The sequence below is a fragment of the Zeugodacus cucurbitae genome, chromosome 2 (genome assembly GCF_028554725.1).
Source record: "Zeugodacus cucurbitae isolate PBARC_wt_2022May chromosome 2, idZeuCucr1.2, whole genome shotgun sequence".
Taxonomy (NCBI): Eukaryota; Metazoa; Arthropoda; class Insecta; order Diptera; family Tephritidae; genus Zeugodacus; species Zeugodacus cucurbitae.
This window is the reverse complement of record NC_071667.1, coordinates 31,704,533-31,724,269: the sequence shown is the minus strand read 5'-3', so window position 1 is coordinate 31,724,269 and position 19,737 is coordinate 31,704,533. Positions and strand designations below refer to the sequence as shown.

At 37.1% G+C, this 19,737-nt stretch overlaps 3 protein-coding genes across 3 annotated transcripts; all 3 read right to left on the bottom strand.

The window, feature by feature from the left end:
* Positions 1 to 1,886: 1,886 nt before the first annotated feature.
* LOC105215793 (pinin) lies at positions 1,887 to 3,147 on the bottom strand. The gene is made up of 3 exons (XM_011189917.3): positions 2,920 to 3,147; positions 2,120 to 2,856; positions 1,887 to 2,046 (listed from the first exon to the last, which is right to left on the bottom strand). The coding sequence occupies exons 1-3, from the start codon at positions 3,039 to 3,041 to the stop codon at positions 1,958 to 1,960; spliced, it is 948 nt and encodes a 315-aa protein (XP_011188219.1). The 5' UTR covers positions 3,042 to 3,147; the 3' UTR covers positions 1,887 to 1,957.
* A 5,467-nt stretch (positions 3,148 to 8,614) lies between these two features.
* LOC105215791 (eukaryotic translation initiation factor 4B) lies at positions 8,615 to 18,756 on the bottom strand. The gene is made up of 5 exons (XM_011189908.3): positions 18,642 to 18,756; positions 12,958 to 14,112; positions 12,826 to 12,886; positions 9,568 to 9,682; positions 8,615 to 8,753 (listed from the first exon to the last, which is right to left on the bottom strand). The coding sequence occupies exons 1-5, from the start codon at positions 18,652 to 18,654 to the stop codon at positions 8,700 to 8,702; spliced, it is 1,398 nt and encodes a 465-aa protein (XP_011188210.1). The 5' UTR covers positions 18,655 to 18,756; the 3' UTR covers positions 8,615 to 8,699.
* LOC128919914 (uncharacterized) lies at positions 14,136 to 17,972 on the bottom strand. The gene is made up of 2 exons (XM_054225567.1): positions 16,759 to 17,972; positions 14,136 to 16,699 (listed from the first exon to the last, which is right to left on the bottom strand). The coding sequence occupies exon 2, from the start codon at positions 14,951 to 14,953 to the stop codon at positions 14,240 to 14,242; it is 714 nt and encodes a 237-aa protein (XP_054081542.1). The 5' UTR covers positions 14,954 to 16,699; positions 16,759 to 17,972; the 3' UTR covers positions 14,136 to 14,239.
* Positions 18,757 to 19,737: the final 981 nt, after the last annotated feature.

The window sequence follows — 19,737 nt, the reverse complement described above, 5'->3', positions numbered from 1 at the left end:
GGCCATCAACAATTCTTGGTTTTTCCCCAAGATCTACCAACTAACAGCCTGATGACCTTTGTACTTCGGTCATAGTCATCGTGGTGTGTGTGCAGATTATCAAATGTAACAACATTTTGGTGTTGTCCTTTGCAGTTGGAAATGGAATATTATCAACGTGGATATTAAGGTTTGGTCTGTATTCCTTCGTCGCATAAGTAAATAGTTTCGCTGTTCGATCCAGTTCTACGCCACCGGATTATATCTGTCCAAACGCTATAATTTCGACGGTTTGGTTCGGTAAGCTGTAAGATGATTTGTTCATTCATTGGAGAAACTCATTACAGCAGCGTTGCTCTGTGTGTCGGCTTTTTTCTAACTATAATTGTGTCCAACCAGGCGCTGGAGGAATTTTATTAGGTGTAACACATGCCATATTTAAACTAGGTCAGACCAACGTACTACAGTGACAAAAACCCTGATGGCAGTGCATCATGTCAGAAAAACACAAAGCGAGCTGTCGAACATAAATTTCTCGTGTGAACGCAATGGGTGTCAGCAAGACAGAATAATTCGCGACAATAGTATTTGCGCATGTACGTGGTCTAACACGTACAAGCGATAAGCTTAAAACGAGCACATAAGATTAAACAAAGCGACGATAAAATCAGTCTGGAATCATATACGAACATTTTGAAACAGAATTTTGTCCATCAAAATATCGGACCATACAATTCCAAGACCCCAGATACCGGACATGGGGACCGCATAATAAATTTCTTAAAAATATTTTATCATTAAAACATTACACTGTGTAATTTCTTTCCAGTCCTATGCGGTGACCCGATACTATTTATTTCTGTTGCGAAGCCTTTTCGTTGTTTCTCCGCCAGTTGCTTACTTTGTCCGAATATACTGTAGCATTTTTAAATTCACTGGATTTACCTAGAATGCCACAGCATAATTGACACATATCTGCAACATTCTTGATTCATACTACCACTTATACCAATGATTCCTTCAGATTCGAATATACCCTTTAAAGGTTTAAGAATTTCAATACTCTAGATATTTGTCATGATAATGAGGCACAAGATCAAGGAAAATTTATAGCTTAGATTTAGAAACTTCGCACTTTTCTACGGTTAATTATAAGTTGCGTATTCCAGGGTTGGAAAATCATAGAATTTGTTTATAGGTATAATATATATACCCATTAAGGTTTAACCAAAAATATTGTATATCCTACGGCTTTACGATAAATGAAATTTATTTAAAAAAGGGTTTTAATTAAAGCCAACTCTACATTTCACTTTGGTTATAGTATATACAACATCACACGCATCGAATTGTGATAAATGTACAACTAATGTCGCGAGATATTCAAATAATTTTGTAATTAAAAGTTCCATCAAAACAGTCTAGATTTTAACAGCTTATTCAAAAACATATATCAATCGAATGTTTTCATATTTAAATATTTATAGGATTTTAACCTATATTTGAAGAAAGAGAAACACTGCTTTTGCTCTTTTTAATTTTTTTTTTTAAAACTGTGTTTTACTTTAAACTCATATAAACTAGCAGCTAACGAAAAGAGTTATGAAACAAATATAATTTGAACAAAAAAATAAAATTAATAATTATTTTATTCCATTTAATATTAGAGCCATATATATGTATTATATATAAATTCTATCAACATTCCGAAAAGTTATGTTAACATATGAAGTATAAAACACCATGAAATGTTCGTAGAATCGACGAATGGTTGGGTTCTATAAGGATCAGGCGAGCGTTAGGTGTTTAGGACCTTTATTTTCAAAGCAATCAAACTATAAAACTGCAAAAACACTGATCCTGACAATAAGATATGAAAATGTAAGTTCATGCTCTATCAACTTCAGTTGAGTTTATCGTATCAAAGTAAATTACTTAGATTTATTCGATAATTTTATATTAACAGAAAAATACAAGCCTATTTATTGTTTTTAACAACAATTATACTGCTAATTAAAGTTGGTTCGTTCGAATTCCTAGATTTATTCTCTTTGAACTCCAACTCCCCTGTAAAATAAGATAAGTACATGATATATATAGACATATTTCTAACACTTTTAAGACATTCCTAAAAGCTTACCTTGAACTAAGCATGGTTTATTAATTATGTTTATGGTGTTTTGATTTGATGCGGTTCCTTTGTCATTATTGTCTTCAGTGTCATTTTCGAAATCAAACTCTTTCAGTTCACTATTAAGCATTATTTTTCGACTTCTCATTTCTGACTCCATGGATTGCCGACTATTATTTAAAAGAAATTGAGTTTTTTTGCTGAATTTATATGGCCTATAGAAAAGCGAAGGCTTCGTCTTTGTTTTAATACAGCCCCTACAGTTTTTTGATGTGTTTTCAAATGCAGTAAAATCTTTTAACCGATTTAGTTTCAACTCTATAGCTGTAATTTTTTCCTGTTTTTTCTGTCGATTCAATAAGAGACAATCACGTTCTTTTCTTAATGCTTCTCGTTCAAGTAATTGTTGCTGTTCCAACTTTTTTTCCACTTGTGCCTTTTTATCTTCTTTCAGTTTTAAACGAGATTCCTCTTGACAAAATTTGTGCAATGTACCTAAGAGAGATCCAAACATTCTCCGATTTCTGGCTCTGGATTCTAAATCGGATTCCTGAGCTTTTAACACGTCTTGTCTTGTTGGTAATTCCTTTATTACGCGTGAACTCAATCTCGGCCTTAAATCATCATTTGATATTGATAATCGGTTAAACACCGATTTTACTTCCTGTGTCCTTCTGCTCTTTCTTTCAGTTGCATATTTCTGAGAACATTCATCTTTGGAGTTGTCTTCAACGTTTTTATCATTTCTAATTACGAAATTTTAAAACAAAAAAATTAAAATAATCACAATAATTTTCGTATAAACTTACCCCAGATCCCTTGGCCGACCAACAATCTTTCGTATATTGTTGTTAAGAACGTCCAAATGACACTTTGCATCTTCAAGTTCTTGCTGCAATACTTGACAACAGTTGGATATATCTGAATCCATATTCTGTTGGCTTAAAAATACATAAATATTAGAGATCGAATATAATAGATTTTTGGAGTCTCTGCAGAAACAAATTATTAATTCAATCTTAATTTCAGCCTAACGGGGCATCTCGACGGGCAAAATATTATTGTATGACAACATTCTTGCTGTTCATATTACCTGTGGAGACTGCATATTGCTTATGGCATACAATATTTTATGATAATTATTGTATGCAATGAACCGTCAAATCGGCTATGTAATAGATTAGAATTAATTTCAACAAAATATTCACAGCGACATGTGCACAATAAAACTGCAAATGTCATCGGCTAATACATATGTCCGATGGTTTTTGGTTAAGCTAAGTGAGATGCATAACTAAAACTCCAACAATTTGTAGTTATGCTGGAAAAAAGTTAGTAAATACATACACATGTGTGCAACTTCTATGTGTGTATGTACGTGATTGGCGTTGCAACCGTTTAGCCGGTTATAGCCGAAGCGACGATAGTGCGCCACCTCTCTCTCTCCTTCGCAGTTCGGCGCCAGTTGGAGATCCCAAGTGTAACCAGGTCGCTCTCCACCTGGTGCCTCCAACGGAGTGGAGGCCTTCCCCTTCCTCGGCTTCCTCCGGCGGGTACTGCATCGAACACTTTCAGGGCTGGAGTGTTTTCGTCCATTCGGACAACATGACCTAGCCAGCGTAGCCGCTGTCTTTTTATTCGTCGTCGTATAACTCGTACAGCTCATCGTTCCATCGTCTGCGGTATTCGCCGTTGCCAATGTTCTTAGGACCATAAATCTTGCGTAAAATTTTCCTCTCGAAAACTCCTAGTGTCGTCTCATCTGATGTTGACATCGTCCAAGCTTCTGCACCGTAAAGCAGGACGAGAATGATAAGCGACTTGTAGAGCTTGATTTTGGTTCGTCGAGAGAGGACTTTACTGTTCAATTGCCTACTCAGTCCAAAGTAGCACCTGTTGACAAGAGTTATTCTGCGCTGGATTTCGAGGCTGACATTGTTGGTGTTGTCGATACTGGTTCCCAGGTATACGAAATTATCTACGACCTCGAAGTTATGACTGTCAACAGTGACGTGGGAGCCAAGACGCGAATGCGCCGACTGTTTGCTTGATGACAGGAGATATTTCGTCTTGTCCTCATTCACCTCCAGACCCATTCGCTTCGCCTCCTTATTCATGCGGGAAAAAGCAGAACAAACGGCGCGGTTGTTGCTTCCGATGATATCAATATCATCGACGTACGCCAGAAGCTGTACACTCTTGTAGAAGATTGTACCTTCTCGGTTTAGCTCTGCAGCTCTTATAATTTTTTCCAGCATCAGGTTAAAGAAGTCGCACGATAGTGAGGCACCTTGTCTGAAACCTCGTTTGGTATCGAACGGCTCGGAGAGGTCCTTCCCAATCATGACGGAGCTTTTAGTGTTGCTCAACGTCAATTTACACAGCCGTATTAACGTTGCGGGGATACCAAATTCAGACACCGCGGCGTAAAGGCAGCTCCTTTTCGTGCTGTCGAAAGCAACTTTAAAATCGACAAAAAGGTGGTGTGTGTCGATCCTCTTTTCACGGGTCTTCTCCAAAATTTGGCGCATGTTGAATATCTGGTCAGTTGTCGATTTTCCAGGTCTAAAGCCACACTGATAAGGTCCAATCAGTTTGTTGACGGTGGGCTTTAGTCTTTCACACAGTACGCTCGATAGAACCTTGTATGCGATATTTAGGAGGCTGATCCCACGGTAATTGGCGCAGATTGTGGGATCTCCCTTTTTATGGATTGGGCAGAGCACACTGGGATTCCAATCGTCAGGCATGCTTTCTTCCGACCATATTCTGCAAAGAAGCTGATGCATGCACCTCATCATTTCTTCGCCGCCGTATTTGAATAGTTCTGCCGGTAATCTATCGGCCCCCGCTGCTTTGTTGTTCTTCAAGCGGGTAATTGCTATTCGAATTTCTTCATGGTCGGGTAATGGAACATCTGTTCTATACTCACGTCTTTCGGTCTCTTTCTTGTTTTGTCTGCAGATGCTTCTCGCTTCCCTCTTTAGCTCTCGGTATCTATCCCATCCCGCACGTGTTGTGGTCGTTTGCAACGTTGCGAGGTAGGCAGTCTGTTTTCTCTCCGCTGCGAGACGGCACTCCTCATCGTAACAGCTTGTTTTTTGTCGTTGCCGAAAACCAATTGTTTCGGCTGCAGCGGTACGCAGTGAGTTTGAGATGCCGTTCCACAGTTCCCTTATACCGAGATGCTGATGAGTGCTCTCAGAGAGCAGGAGTGCAAGTCAAGTAGAGTATTTCGTGGCTGTCTGTTGCGATTGCAGCTTTTCGACGTCGAACCTTCCTTGTGTTTGTTGACGGGCATTCTTTGCTGCACAGAGGCGGGTGCGTATCTTTGCTGCGACCAGATAATGGTCAGAGTCTATATTTGGTCCTCGGAGCGTACGCACGTCTAAAACACAGGAGACATGTCTTCCGTCTATCACAACGTGATCGATTTGGTTCCGCGTGTTTCGATCAGCAGACAGCCAATAGCTTGATGTATTTTCTTATGCTGGAATCTGGTACTACAGACGACCATATTTCGAGCCCCAGCGAAGTCGATCAGCCTCAGGCCGTTTGGCGATGTTTCGTCATGGAGGTTGAATTTTCCGACTGTTGTGCCAAAGACACCTTCTTTACCCACCCTGGCGTTAAAATCGCCAAGCACGACTTTCACATCGTGGCGGGGGCAGCGCTCATAGGTGCGTTCTAGGCGCTCATAGAAAGCATCTTTGGTCACATCGTCCTTCTCTTCCGTTGGGGCGTGGGCGCAAATCAGCGATTTGTTGAAGAACCTCGCTTTGATGCGGATTGTGGCTAGACGTTCATCCACTGGGGTGAATGCCAGGACTCTGCGATGGAGTCTCTCTCCCACCACAAATCCAACACCAAATTTGCGCTCCTTTATATGGCCGCTGTAGTAGATGTCACAAGGACCCACCTTCTTCCGTCCTTGTCCCGTCCATCGCACTTCTTGGATGGCGGTGATGTCAGCCTTGAGTCGTATGAGGACATCAACCAGCTGGGCAGAGGCACCTTCCCAATTAAGGGTCCGGACATTCCAGGTGCATGCCCTTATATCATTATCCTTAAAACGTTTGCAGGGGTCATCATCAAAAGGGGGGTGTCTCATCCGAGGCTTTCGTAGATTTTTCATTGGGGGGTGTTTTTATGTGGTGGGTCCCAAACCCTACGCACAACCGCATAAGCGGGCTTCGCCTTCTCACTTTAGCTCGCCTTCCAACGGATGTCCGATGGCTACCCAGAGGATACTTGGTCTAAAACCGGAAGTCGTGAGCTGCTTGAAACATGTGGAGAAGAATCGTTTCTGGCCACTCCCAAGTGAATGACAATCAAAAACTTTCCTCACTTGCTTGAACTTCTACACATGATCCCATCCTCCTTCAATGTATGTTTATAGTAAATATTTTAATGAGAATTGTTGGCATATGTACATATATGCCTATGTATTTTATGTATTTTGTGAAAATTAAAACTGATCTGCACTCCGACAAAGTAACTGTTCATTGCTAGCAATAGTTATAAAATACTGTATGCTAACTACGGTATAATATTAGCCATACACGCTCTTCAGCTCTAATACGATATGGACAGTAAAAAGAAGTGATATCAGAACGGGAAAAACCTTTCCGATGTATGCATCAACGTCAGTTTTTCGCCGTTATATTTGAACAGCGCGGCTGATAATTCATTGCCCCTATCCTCCCAAGTGGGTAATTGCTATTCGAATTTCTGGGTAATCGGGCAACGGAAAATTTTTCTATCGTTATAGATTGGGTTCGACATCTCCTGGTGTTATACTTTCACTAGCATGCAGCAGGCTGGAGAAGCGTTCCCTCCACAAATTATGTAAACTCTGGGGATTAGCCGCCACTCTGGGGGAAGTAACCGCATCTTTTCGAAGAATTTTCGAGCATTACCCCTGCCGGCCAGCGTGCAAAGTTCTACGTACTCACGCATTTCGTCCTCTTTACTCTCTCTTTTTTGTCTGAAAATACATCTCGCTTACTTCTCTGCTGGTATCCATCCCATCCTCGTAACGGTTCGAAGAGGCAGTCCGTTTTCCCTCCACTGCGACACGACAGTCCTCGTCGTATTGTAGCAATTCTTTTGAATTTTGCGCAAGCCGATGTTTTCGATTGAAGCTGTATGTAAGGAATTTGCCGTCCCACAGGTCCCTTATACCGGGTAGAAAAGCTTTTGGCTGTCGGAGGTGATTGCATCTTCCCCACATCGAACCTTCCATGTGTAGACGATCATGCTTTGCTCCACAGAGGGTTCATACCTTTATTGCTACAAGATATTGGTCCGGGTCGATGTTATGTTCTCGAAGCGTACGCTCATCAAAAGCACTGGAGATATCACAACATGGTCGATCTGTTTGTGAGTTTTTTGATCTGGAGACAGCCAAGTATCTTGATGGATTATCTTATGCTGCAAACTAATACTACGAACAATTAAAATTCGGGCCCGACATAGTCGATCAGCCTCTATGTTTCGTTATGGAGGTTGAATTTAACAACTCTGATATCTTCTTTATCCAACAATTTTGATATTGTGGTGGTGACTCTCAATAGCTCCAGACTCTCATAATACGGTTCTTTGGTCATGATATGCAGAAGAACTTCGATTTGATGTGAATTTCGGCTAGAAGTTCATCCACCGAAGTGAAGCTCAGGACTCGACGCCCAAGTCTCTCACCCACCTAGAATCCTACACGAATTTAATCTCCTTTATTAGGCCGCTTCAGTTAATGGCACATTGACCTACTCGCGACTTAACCATAGTTCTTAATGCATATGCAGTGGTCGTCATCAGAGTTGGGGTCTATCATCCGAGGATGTCGTTACATTTTCATTGGGGTGGTTTCCCAGAGCCCAACCTCGATAAGCGAGTTTTTATTTTAGAAATCAACTCTGGGGTTCAACGGTTAAAATTGTCCAAGACGATTTTGTTAAACCAACAAAGTTCTGATCATTTGACAGTGTCGGTTATTCTCAATTTCCAACTCACTAACGAATTTTTTAAAGTTTGACTGCAAAAACGCAAACTGGGCACTGCAAATTTACTAAATGTCGAACTGAACTCTATTTGTAACACGGATCAAGTCGATTCAACGATATCTAACCTAAATGTACAGTGGCTCACAGCCAAAATGATGCAGCAACGAAGTGAAAAAACGGTTATTAAAGTATTTTCTCTATTATTTAAACTTATTACAAGTTTGTAACCAACGAAAATGTCAAAAACGTATAACGAATGTCTTGAACAGGAGGTGGGCTCTTCAGTTAACTAAATTTAAATTCACTCTATATATAAGTCCAGGATCATGTATTTAGAATATTCCCTATAACAAGTACCACTAACAAGAGACTTTTTGGAAACAATCATCATCCAATAACTCATTCAAGGCGCAAATTTTCATGCCGCATAAGGTATTAAACAGGCTGCTAATTCTTCTTTACAATAACTAAGCTGCTAAAAGTTAATAAGAAATAACAATAATACAGAAAAAACATACATCCATAAATGCATTTTATTACTTTAAATTATAAAAACTTCATATACGAAACGGTATAATTTAAGGCGATTAATCCGATACCTCGTCATTAAGACCAGCATATTTATTTGATGTTTGGAGAACCTGTAAGAAAAAAAAACAAATTGTAATAAATATAAAGACGACTGACGAATAACTTAAAATTAAAACTGTACCATCATGTAGCAATGCTGGTCTAAATATCTGTTGACGAAACAGATTAAACTTGTAATCATAGTATAAGAAATAATAATTGTAACTACGCCATAATTGTAACAATTGTGCCTAAATATTTTTACAGGTTGTCAAAAAATGCCAATAACAATCAACTTGAGAAATAGATAAATTAATGCACAGAAAACTAGTAATTTCATGACAAGCGTACTAATAAAGTAATTCATCACTCACGATTGCAAATTTCAATGAATGTCATTTTTCTTTGCTTTATCGTAAACTAAAATTCAGTTTTTGTAGCCCGTAAATTATACTGGCGAATACGTCTCGGTAGCCTTACACGATTGAATTGTTACCTTTCTTCTATAAAAGTATTAATTGACTGATCTTTTAAGGTAGATTTAGATTTTAATAGAAAACATAATTTCGTTTACTAGAAAAAGTGTCAAGCCTCACAATTTTAATTCTGCGGATCCTCTAATATAGTTATCAAATTTTCCATTATAATCGTCAACTATAATTGGATGCACAATTGCATTGACGTATTATTATAGCAAAGTGTCCAAAAAAAGGAGCAAATTAACAAACAGATGTTACGAATTCTTTCATCTTCGCATTAAGATAGCATAAAAATTTATAATTTTTTTCAATAAATAAAACTGTTTAAATATATGTAAACAATTCAATATATGGTAGTAGTAGTATATAGTATTTTATATAAATATGCGTATAATATTTTACCCACCGGTAGATTTATGTTTTCCTGACTTTTTGGAAATGTGCGCTCGTTTTTCGTAAATTTCTTAACCTTATTTTCATCTTTGTGTTTTCCATCGCGTTGTATGTAGCTGCTTTTATCGCTGAAAATATATATACATAAATTACTAATTTTTCTTTCACGTATAAAGTTTAGTATTTATCAAATTAGTAAAATACCAATTGTTTTAACATCATATATTACTATTAATACCATCGGAAACTTGAAAGTGAAATAAATGGAAATATCCCATTGTGTTAAGTAGAAATTGAGTTGATTTTCATTTCAAAACCTATAGTTTATAGTTTCCGAATACTGGAAATCATGAAAAGATTGCACTCACATTTAGTATCATATTCACTTATGTCACAGATCTACTGCAAAGTTTTAATCGAAATAGAGACATTTTGTTTTTACCCAAACTTTGACCATGAACTGTAGCCCAATGGACTCAAATCTTGACTTCCAGACGGCCAACCATCTGTAGTTATGAAACCAGAAATGTCACGTTTCAGTCACTGCTGGATGTGCTGGAGCAGAATCTTAGTGCAAGATCTACTGCTCTCTATCGAAGAGAGTATTGCTTAACAGTTTTACCACGACTTCATAAACATCCTGCTGGTACATTTTTGTCCCAGTTTCACTTTTTCATATAGTGAAGAGGTGTAAAATGAAAATTTCTGTTTCTAGCAAAACAACAACCCTAAGCAGTAGGCGGGTATATTCTAAATATGATTAACTTGAAATTGCCCGTTTGCTGTCGAGAATTTGCTCTTGTCATAACCATATACCCATAATTCATAACCTGTTATGACTCTTTTAAGCAAACTGGATTGCCGTCATTCAACAATTCCTGAACAATTTCAGCAATTTCGTAACGAACTCCGCTTCATGCCCAAAATTTCTGAAAAAATTGCATGCCATGAGCCAACCGATATGCCGACATCTACAGCAACTTCTCTAATAATGATTCGGCGGTTGTTGGATGTGCTGGGACGTTCAGGGCGGCGTCGTCATTCACATCTTCTCAACCTTCATTAAAATGCTTGTACCACTTATAAATATGTTTTTGACTCAGAGTACACTCAGCGTATGTCACAAGGTCAAGGTCATACGACATTTTCCAGAGCCGAAAAAGGTATTTGAGGTCAGGTCATTCCTGGGCACCGCACGTTATTACAAATGCTTCATTAAGGATTTCGCGGTAATAGCAAGACCTATTCCGCATGGATAAGGAGGCGAAGCGAATGGGTCTGGAGGTGAATGAGGACAAGACGAAATATCTCCTGTCATCAAGCAAACAGTCGGCGCATTCGCGTCTTGGCTCCCACGTCACTGTTGACAGTCATAACTTCGAGGTCGTAGATAATTTCGTATACCTGGGAACCAGCATCAACAACACGAACAATGTCAGCCTCGAAATCCAGCGCAGAATAACTCTTGCCAACAGGTGCTACTTTGGACTGAGTAGGCAATTGAACAGTAAAGTCCTCTCGACGAACCAAAATCAAGCTCTACAAGTCGTTTATCATTCCCGTCCTGCTCTACGGTGCAGAAGCTTGGACGATGTCAACATCAGATGAGACGACACTAGGAGTTTTCGAGAGGAAAATTTTGCGCAAGATTTATGGTCCTCAGAACATTGGCAACGGCGAATACCGCAGACGATGGAACGATGAGCTGTATGTCGAGTTATACGACGACATTGACATAGTTCAGCGAATAAAAAGACAGCGGCTACGCTGGCTAGGTCATGTTGTCCGAATGGACGAAAACACTCCAGCACTGAAAGTGTTCGATGCAGTACCCGCCGGAGGAAGCCGAGGAAGGGGAAGGCCTCCACTCCGTTGGAGGGACCAGGTGGAGAGCGACCTGGTTAAACTTGGGATCTCCAACTGGCGCCGAACTGCGAAGGAGAGAGAGAGGTGGCGCACTATCGTCGATTCGGCTATAACCGGCTAAACGGTTGCAACGCCAATCACATACATACATACATTCCGGACATTTAAAATGGGGCAAATGGAACTGAGAGTAGTCACAGATCGCGGAATATTCCCCGGCAGTTCAGCGAAGCGCAATAACCGACGTTTCAAAAACTACGTAATACCTTAGCATCCGAAGATGTCATGCCTAGATATTCTGATTATAGGATCTGATTATAGAATCTAATTCGTTCTAATCCGCAACGACTTTATTTTTGTCACTCTCCACAAAGCCTTGAGCAATATCTCCCTGAACTGACATGAATTAAACATATCTGCATTCTTATCTTTACCTCTTTAAAAATAACAAACTTCAACTAATAATAATTATTAATTATACTATTCTAATTGTGTGCATAACATGTGTGCATACATGTTTGCTGGCCTGCCTGAAATATTCTATTTTGAAGAAAATCTGTCTTTTACTGTTTTTAAATTTTAACCACCAAATATGTGTAGAAAAGACGTTAAATCTTCTTAGAATGCCGAAGTTGTTCAGTTAAATAGTCATATATATGCTTTATATAATATAAGAAACATCTTTAGGAACCTTTAATATTTCACTTAACACAATCTCAAAATATGCATATTGTCGAAATTCACTAATGTTTATAGAATTATTTGATGATTTTAATTATACTATTCTAATTGTGTGCATAACATGTGTGCATACATGTTTGCTGGCCTGCCTGAAATATTCTATTTTGAAGAAAATCTGTCTTTTACTGTTTTTAAATTTTAACCACCAAATATGTGTAGAAAAGACGTTAAATCTTCTTAGAATGCCGAAGTTGTTCAGTTAAATAGTCATATATATGCTTTATATAATATAAGAAACATCTTTAGGAACCTTTAATATTTCACTTAACACAATCTCAAAATATGCATATTGTCGAAATTCACTAATGTTTATAGAATTATTTGATGATTAGGGAAAAATTTTAACAATTTTATTTTAAAATGCCAGCCCCTGTAAATTATTTTTACATATTTTAAAATGTGTTACATAGAAAATATTTTTATTGTTTACGATATATATGGATTTATCTGTTATTTCTTTATCTAACACAACTTTTATATGTTATAATTACTATTATTATATTGTCAAAAACAACTGATAAAAGCACAAAACAAATTTGTACTGTTCACATTATGGAAATATTAAAATTAAAAAAAAATGTAAGTATTTCTCTGAAAACCATATTGTGATTCAGAAAAAGTATGGTCTCTTCCGATTTGCTTTCACTGTTACATAAGTACTTACCGGTCAATATGCTCACGATTTCTGGTTTGAGGGTGTTCATCTCTGTCATAGCGACGATTTTCTATAAGTATATTATATTTATACATTTAATAATTATGCTGAAATCATATTATTAACCACACTTCGACATACCGATTTTCTGTGCATCTAGTCCATCTGTACTATGTCCTAAACTATTGTTATCCAGATTTTCGACGGCAACATCTTTTCTACGCCAGCTTGTGGTATAATTCGTAGAATCCTTATTAGTTTTCTCCAATTGAATATCTCCAATTTTCTCATTGATTTCACTTTGATCAAGTTCATGTTTTATCTGCTGCTGACGGCGAGCTTCACTCATTCTTTCCTCGATCTCCAATTCACGAGTAGCTGTATCTACTGGCTTTGCAGAACCAAATACGTTTTGAGACGTAACACCAACTGGTGTAGGAGTTTTATTATTTTCACCTATGATTTCTATGTCTCTATCTAAATCTTTGTTCACAACTGGCAGAGGTAGTGTGCGCGGCTTCAAATTAAGTTTAGGCCTTTCCAATTCTTGATCATCTCTTTTAAATCTGTTTGGAATGGGCCTTTCAGCGTCTTTATTTCTGAATTTAGACTCAAGATTTTGATTCGTATTAGTTCTGTTTCCAGACCGCCAAGAGCCTGAACTTTTATTTTCGTCTGGTTCATATCTTCTTTCCCGACTAAAGGGCTTACCATAACCATCATTAGAATTAGTATTATTACTGTCTCGACGCCAATTGGTAGATTCCCTATTTTCTCCACTGTTAGAGAAACCATCAAAACCACGACGATTTCCTCTTTGTCTAAAACCTTGGTTATCACTCTCATTAGATAATTCTATTCTAATCCTTCTGCCTTTAATAGATGGGTCGGGCAAGCTTAGAGTATTGATTAAATCATCTCGATTCTCAAATTCAACATAACCAAAACCTCTTACACGACCTGTTTCGCCTTCCTCACGTGGTAAACGCAAAGATACTATTGGCGTTGCACCGAAAAATTCTTGTAAATCCTCTTCTTTGGCATCAAAAGGAAGGTTGGTTAAGTATGCGATATATGGAGGGCTATGCGGAACGGAATCATCATCAAATATACGATTTGCTCTAGGGGCAGTTGGTAATTGGAAAACTAGAGGCATAGTATTAGCTCCATCATCACTTTCTTCACCCTCAAGGTTCCTGACTTTTTTGGATACTTGTGTGATTCCCACGGGTACATCACCATTTGCCAAGAAGGACTGCAACGATATGACGGTGCCCTTTTTCTTTCCTTTTTTTCCTGAAAAACAATATACATAAAGGGTGATTTTTTAAGAGCTTGATAACTTTTTAAAAAAAAAAAAACGCATAAAATTTGCAAAATCTCATCGGTTCTTTATTTGAAACGTTAGATTGGTTCACGACATTTACTTTTTGAAGATAATTTCATTTAAATGTTGACCGCGGCTGCGTCTTAGGTGGTCCATTCGGAAAGTCCAATTTTGGGCAACTTTTTCGAGCATTTCGGCCGGAATAGCCCGAATTTCTTCGGAAATGTTGTCTTCCAAAGCTGGAATAGTTGCTGGCTTATTTCTGTAGACTTTAGACTTGACGTAGCCCCACAAAAAATAGTCTAAAGGCGTTAAATCGCATGATCTTGGTGGCCAACTTACGGGTCCATTTCTTGAGATGAATTGTTCTCCGAAGTTTTCCCTCAAAATGGCCATAGAATCGCGAGCTGTGTGGCATGTAGCGCCATCTTGTTGAAACCACATGTCAACCAAGTTCAGTTCTTCCATTTTTGGCAACAAAAAGTTTGTTAGCATCGAACGATAGCGATCGCCATTCACCGTAACGTTGCGTCCAACAGCATCTTTGAAAAAATACGGTCCAATGATTCCACCAGCGTACAAACCACACCAAACAGTGCATTTTTCGGGATGCATGGGCAGTTCTTGAACGGCTTCTGGTTGCTCTTCACCCCAAATGCGGCAATTTTGCTTATTTACGTAGCCATTCAACCAGAAATGAGCCTCATCGCTGAACAAAATTTGTCGATAAAAAACATTTCGAACCGAACACTGATTTTGGTAATAAAATTCAATGATTTGCAAGCGTTGCTCGTTAGTAAGTCTATTCATGATGAAATGTCAAAGCATACTGAGCATCTTTCTCTTTGACACCATGTCTGAAATCCCACGTGATCTGTCAAATACTAATGCATGAAAATCCTAACCTCAAAAAAATCACCCGTTATATAATGATTATTTACATGTGTACGATTTCAAATCGGTGATCTCTGATCATAGCAACGTTTTTGAGCTAGAATTTCAGGTAGGCCAGTTTTTAGATATGCTATCTCTCTCACTCCCCCGGACATCATACAGGCTATCTGGCTGGCGGTAGCGGTTGCGTTCATCAGTGCGCATCGTATGTACCTATACAGGTAAAATATTATAATTTCAAATCATTTTAAGAAGTTTTTTTTTTAATATTTTTATAAAACAATTCTCAACAAAAACTTATTATTGCCAGATATTTTTGATGTTGGTTAAACGGTGCCAAACGTCTATTTTTTATTAAACGACAACAGCTGCTTGTAGTCAATAAAAATTATTTCAAACAAGTAAGGAAAGGCTAAGTTCGGGTGCAACCGAACATTTTATACTCTCGCAATTTATTGAAGAAATTTAACCAATACATACATATATGCGGAATAAAGCTCACCGTATTTTTGAAAAACCTACAATGAGGTATATGGAAATGTTATGACCCGATTTTAATAATTTTTGGAACAGAGACACACTATTAGAAGAAAACAATTTCCTCTGAATTACATTAAATTAGCTGAGAGATTTACCCATATTTTCGGTTAAAATTTATCCTTAGGCGCTGAGTTCAACATGTTCGATATCTGGGGCCTTGAAAAGTTATGGTATTTTTTCACAAGTGAAGCCAAAGATAATATGCACTATTTGTGTAAAGTTTTATTCCGTTATCTTCATTGGTTCCTTATGTTTACATTATAAAGTTAAGGAATAAGATGGATTTCAAAATTGAGTTATAAGGAAAGTTGTAGTGGATGTGAACCGATTTCGCCCATTTTTTGTCAGTGTTATCAGGGTGTCAATAAAATATTATATACCGAATTTCATTCGAATCGGTCGAGTAGTTCCTGAGATATGGTTTTTGACCCATAAGTGGGCGATGCCACTCCCATTTTCCATTTTGTAAAAAAATCTGAGTGTAGCTTCTATCTGCCATTTCCTATGTGAAATTTAGTGTTTCTAACTTTTTTGGTTAGTGAGCTAACCTACTTTTAGTAATTTTCAACCTAACCTAGGCGTTTGGCACCGTTTAAACAACATCAAAAATATCTGGCAATAATAAGTTTTTATTGAGAATTGTTTAATGAAAATAATAAAAAAAAAACTTCTTAAAATGATTTGAAATTATACTATTTTACCTGTATAGGTACGATGCGCACTGATGAACGCAACCGCTACCGCCAGCCAGATAGCCTGTATCATGTCCGGGGGAGTGAGAGAGATAGCATATCTAAAAACTGGCCTACCTGAAATTCTTGTTTTTTTGACGTTGCTAGCTCTCGTACTATTATATCAAGCATGTGTTGCAAATCGTTTTCGGGCAATATTTTCTGATTTTCTGTTCTCAAATCTTTTGACATGTTCTGTAAATTATTTCGTTTTTATTTTTTCGAACATCGCCAAATCGTTTTATATCTCCAAATATATATAATTCGTGGGTTCAATACATTTTACATAATCACTTCTTGGTTAACGTCTATTCATTCATTAAGTTTATCACGTAAGAATTTAAAGGCATATAATTTTTGGTATTAAATACCAAGAGTCCTCAACTCCAGCCTATAAATTATAAAAAATTTTTAATCTTTTCTATGCTATTGGTGTCTTGACATCATTACGTAAGTTTTCTATTGGGTTGAGGTCCTGGCTTTGCGCGGGCCAATCCAATTCCTAACTTTTTCCTTGCCGTAGTACCTTTGCTGTGTGCTTTGGATCATTCTACTACATAAATATCTGTATGGTATGGATATGGCCTCCAATAAATATGGTTCCATTCTATTTGTTAGTATATCCAAATACCGATACCGATCCATTTTACAATTTACGTGAACACTTGGCACGACACCATACCATAAAAATGTGACGCAGTCCATCATGCACCTTGGTATACATTCGGTTAAGAGCTTTAACTTGTAGACGACTTACAATTGTTTTTCTATCTAAACTCATCCTATTTATATTGTTTTCGCTTCAAAGCACGTACTTACAAATTCTGTTGGTTCGTTCGTGTGGTCCTTTGCAAATATCAGTCTAGTTTTGATGTATCATTCTGACAGTAGTCAATGAATTGTATTAAATACCATTTTTGAGAGTAAATCATAATGTCCGGCGTTTCGGTAGGAGATTTTCCTTTATTACGATGCGCAATACTAAGAGATTACAAAAAATGGCGCGAATAGTTGCATTACTCCAAAAAAGGAAAAATGAAAGAAGGTGGGTAGTATTAGCTTTCACGACGTCAATATCACTCCCGTTGTTGATCAGAGCTGATACTTCTGTCGACTTATCTATTGGATATCGAGTGACAACCATATTAAGGGGTGGTGGATTTTAAAAATTGAAAAAGTATTGTTTGGTCTTATTAAGTAGTACAATTAGTTTATACTATTATCCAAAATATAATATTCGAGTAATATTCTAAGAGATATACACTTTGGAAGTTCCGCCCATCGTAAACGATGCGATATACATTTTTTGTATTTATTAAAATGTGTTTATTTTGTGCTAATTAAAATAAAATGGCCACTTTGCGCACCAGTGATTAAATCTCCCCTGCTAATTATATCGCAAAAATATCCCGCTTTCGATAAGAGACAAAAATGGAATAGTTGGAAAGATCGAATAACTAGGTTGTCTTACGTTTTTTTTGCCTTCGGCCGCATTTAATAAAAAATTACTCTGATCGATCCAACTTCGTTGTATCCATGGAACAACTAGGTGCGTTGGCGTTAATATGTAAGTACCGATTTTTCTTAAATAATTATAGGATATATGCGGAGGAAGAATATCGCTAATAATGAATATCCTTTTTCTTTACAATATGTTACTTTATACAAACTTTTTATAGGGTACTTGTTTCCTGCATTTGAGATTTTTTTTTATTCGTTTCTGGAGATTCTTCTCTATCCGTCATTGTCGTTGGTCGTGCTCGTTCCATTCTCTTGATCGCAGCCAAAAGTTATTTCTCAGTTTGGTATTACAACATTAACGTTTGTCAAAAATGAATAAACTTCATTTGATTTATCAGACACGTTTTAAGAAACAGTACATACATTTACATACCATGGCAGAAAACACGTTAAGATAACTATAACACATGGATACGATCATCAAGAGGTATATTTCAATTAATTTAATATACATATATATTCGTAAATATAGACTCGTTGTTTTTCGTAACCATCGTAGACACACAACCAAAATAAAATTTCAAACTCTTTAAGACCGTAGTAATAGCTGTATCGGAAGAATTGTTCACAGAAAAATATCACAAATTGGGGGTACATATTATATTTCAATGTACATATATACATAATATATACATATATATGAAAGTGTAAGCTTTCACTCTTTACTATTGAACAATTACGTCAAGCACATTAATATATTAGAACCTATGAAATTTCGTATGATCAAAAATAAATTAATACAAATATTAACACCAACTTAAAAATATATGCACTTTAATTAGCAATTTAAAAATTAATTAGAAAAAACTAACCTGACGAAGCCATTACGCTGAACACCTTTCTTAAATAAATTGTACAAACACTTGTATAAAAATACGAGTTGCCACGTCATTATAAGCAGCCAAACTTGGTAACTCTAGCTATCACCTAACATTATGTTTACAACAGCCACGTATAACATTATACCATGCATACAATGATGATGCTATAAAACTTGCTTCAGTGCAGCAACGCTGGTCGCTAACTTTGAGCACTGCTTTTCTCTTTCATCTCATTTTATCAACTTCTTGTACGCATCGTATTCAAACAAAATAATATATTTCATAAGTTAATTTTTATAATCAATTAATATATATCGTTGCAAATTTCATACAAAAAATAAATTATAAAATGTAACGCTGTTACGTAGCAGCGAACTGTTACGTATTAGAAAACAAAGCGTGTTGCCAGAACACAGCAGACTCGGCGCGATTCTCCTCTCCTCGTCGCCCCTCTTCTATAAAACTAAGAATGGAACAGGAATTGCCTGTGTGAAAGGGCTCTAACTCATCAAAAATTGTACTTCTGAAAGCAACAACAAAGTTATCCAATTTATTTGGTGCAAGAACGGCTTGCTGAGTGCTACCCAGTTCTATTTTACATATGTAGACTATTCACAGTGGTAAAAAAACTCAATGAACAAATTTTTGACAAATATTAAAATGCATATATATTTTTTTGTTTTTTTTTTTACTTTGAAATACATTTTAATTTATTAAATAAAACGAAAGGCATAAACGCAGATCGAAAAAAAGGGTTAAAAAATTATTTTTTGCGCAGATTTAAGAATTTCTCCACCTAAGAAAATTATGCAACACTATTGCGCACGCTTAAGAGAAGATTTATGCGTAGGGTTGCACCATAAGTGCTGCCTGTCTGTTTTAATTACTGGATAGTGCGTTCTATTGCTTAATCTCTCTATAACGCCAAGAAGTTTCTATAACGCGTATCCACTCGATGACAGCTATAATAGGGTAATTATAACATCTTCTAATCGGAGTTTTCCCTCCTCCACTGAAGAAATCAAAAATCTATTACTAATTTTAAATTGATTAACAAATACCTCAACTATACTTTACAGGCAAATAT

What these genes read in the sequence shown, in the direction of transcription:
- LOC105215791 (XM_011189908.3), bottom strand. An exon ending in AATCGTGAGCATATTGACCG is followed by an intron (nt 9,683 to 12,825) that starts GTAAGTACTTAT and finishes ATATATTTTCAG; the next exon opens with CGATAAAAGCAGCTACATAC. An exon ending in AGGAAAACATAAATCTACCG is followed by an intron (nt 8,754 to 9,567) that starts GTGGGTAAAATA and finishes TTTTTCTTACAG; the next exon opens with GTTCTCCAAACATCAAATAA.
- LOC105215793 (XM_011189917.3), bottom strand. Translation starts at nt 3,041, where the DNA reads ATGGATTCAGATATATCCAACTGTTGTCAAGTATTGCAGCAAGAACTT. An exon ending in GGTCGGCCAAGGGATCTGGG is followed by an intron (nt 2,857 to 2,919) that starts GTAAGTTTATAC and finishes TTTCGTAATTAG; the next exon opens with AAATGATAAAAACGTTGAAG. An exon ending in TAAACCATGCTTAGTTCAAG is followed by an intron (nt 2,047 to 2,119) that starts GTAAGCTTTTAG and finishes CTTATTTTACAG; the next exon opens with GGGAGTTGGAGTTCAAAGAG.
- LOC128919914 (XM_054225567.1), bottom strand. Translation starts at nt 14,953, where the DNA reads ATGAATAGACTTACTAACGAGCAACGCTTGCAAATCATTGAATTTTAT.